The sequence below is a fragment of the Mizuhopecten yessoensis genome, unplaced genomic scaffold (assembly GCF_002113885.1).
Source record: "Mizuhopecten yessoensis strain PY_sf001 unplaced genomic scaffold, ASM211388v2 scaffold6443, whole genome shotgun sequence".
Lineage (NCBI taxonomy): Eukaryota > Metazoa > Mollusca > Bivalvia > Pectinida > Pectinidae > Mizuhopecten > Mizuhopecten yessoensis.
In genome coordinates, this window is record NW_018406552.1 from 325,665 (window position 1) to 327,777 (window position 2,113).

Below are 2,113 nucleotides of genomic sequence, written 5' to 3' on the forward strand. Positions count from 1 at the left end.
GGTCCCAGGATGTTTATACTTTGCAAGTTGCATCCTGAGATGAAAGGCTATACAATGTGTTCAACATAATGACTTTGTTCGACTTTCAATCACAGGGGTGAAATGTTTTAAAAAAAATTAACAGGGTCTTTTGAACGAATTTTAATCATAAATACTGATATTTTGCCTGTAGCTTTATTTTAGATCACTTTTAAGGTTACAAGTGTGAGTTTTATACCAGGTGAGCGATGCAGGCCCATTGGGCCTCTTGTTAATAATCAAATATATTCCCCAAGTAAATCTTGCACATCAAAGTATATAAGTCTCTAATAAATATTGCTTATTCACGATTAACACTCAATATTTTGTAATCACTACAAAATCACTTATTAAATTACTATACTATATTTGATAATCAAAAGTATATGTTTCTTTTACAGGAAAGTTCCAATCACCCCAAGTCAAAGAATGGGTGGAGGAATTGAAGAGGATACGTCAGGAAAATCATAAGAATGATAAAACTTGATGTTTTTTTAATTTATTTAAATTGGACATTCAAAAAAATGTGGATAAGATACCCCATAGTAAAATCTGAAGCATGCTCGGAGCATATTTGCCGACTCTCCCTATTAAGGATGGAGACTTCTGCTTTTGGACCTTTAAATTACATATTTTCAACCAGTGAATTTGCTAAATTATTCCTATATTCTAAGAACTAATGATTTCATCTGAAAGAACAGCTCGAAAGATGTAATAATAAAGGGTTATTTTGTCTCTAGTGGGTAAATACAAACATTCTATTTAAGTTTTAATTTTGAACATGCAGAATCTCCCCCAAGAGAAATTTTATAAAGTTTGCAAATATGCCAGAGCTTCTGTCCCATACCTACGCTGGTCCTTTAGCTTGTTCACGCCTCTGCTGCTGGCTGACGGCAACCAGCGATGAGATCAATGGACATGTTTAAAGCTTTTAACTCGGTGATACATGTTGTTGATGTGCTCGGGTCTCAGCTGCTCATGAGGTCGTGTGTGTCACTACCTGAGCTTGTACTGCTGTATTTTCAAAAGGGCCTAGTGATGACCAAAAATATACAATTTTTCCATGATTGACATTTGCTTGTGGTCTGTGTTATTATGTCTCCCCTTCGAATGAAAGGAGACATATTGTATTAGTACTGGTTCTTCTGGTTCTTCTTCTTCTGTTTTTTCAAATCACAACTCGTCCAGGCCATAAGTTTTAAACCGTTAAAGATATCTTGATGAACTTGAGATAAGCCTGCATCACCCACAGAAGGAGTGCAGTGCACTGGAATTAGGTCACTGTGACCTTCACCTCAAGGTCAAATGTCAAATACATTGTAAGTGCAACATTTTCAGTAAATTCTTGTCCGGCCTGTAAATTTAAAACTGTTAAAGATATCTTGATCAAAATTAAAGAATACCTGCATAACCCACAGAATGTGTGCAATGCACTGGAATTAGGTCTTGTGCCCCACTATATACAGAGTTATGTCCCTTTGTTTATTTTATAGACCGAAGTCTGTCCGGAGCATATATTCCATGTTATTTCACCTATGTTGTCCAAACTTACCATGTTTATGTATCTTGGGAAGGCAAAATCTCTCACACTGAAATCGGGTCTTGTGCCCCAATATATACAGAGTTATGGCCCTTTGTTTATTTTTTATATTGGCATAACTTCTACACTGTTAAAGGTCAAATGTCAAATTAAAAGTATGTGCAAATTTTTCAGGAACATCTTGTCCAGGCTGTAACTTTTCAACTGTTGAAGATATCTTGATGAAACTTGAAATATACCTGCATCACCCATAAATGGTGTGCAGTGCACTTTCATTATGTAATTGTGAAAGGGTCAAAGGTCAAAAAGTCTCATTGTTGCAAACATTTAAAGGTGTACGCCAAGGTGTATATCTGCACCACCACCAGACGATGTACAGTGCACTGTTGTTAGGTCATTGTGACCTTGACCTCGAGGTCAAAGGTCAAATAAGTGCAGCAAAGATTTAAGGAATATCTTTTCTTGGCTGTTACTTTTAAACTGTTTAAGGGGAGACATTGTTTTTTGTTCACAAAAACAAATTTGTATTTATCTGTGATCTATATTTTCACTTTT

The 2,113-nt window shown here is 35.7% G+C and overlaps 1 protein-coding gene across 2 annotated transcripts in view; it reads left to right on the plus strand.

Moving 5' to 3' along the window:
- LOC110452158 (HD domain-containing protein 2-like) overlaps window positions 1–713 on the plus strand; it is a 14,945-nt gene extending 14,232 nt beyond the window's left edge. For both annotated transcript variants that reach the window (XM_021500521.1, XM_021500520.1), the window contains exon 6: window positions 420–713. In XM_021500521.1, coding sequence (XP_021356196.1) covers window positions 420–505 — 86 coding nt within the window. In that variant the 3' untranslated portion in view covers window positions 506–713. The remainder of the gene's footprint in view (window positions 1–419) is intronic.
- Window positions 714–2,113: the final 1,400 nt, after the last annotated feature.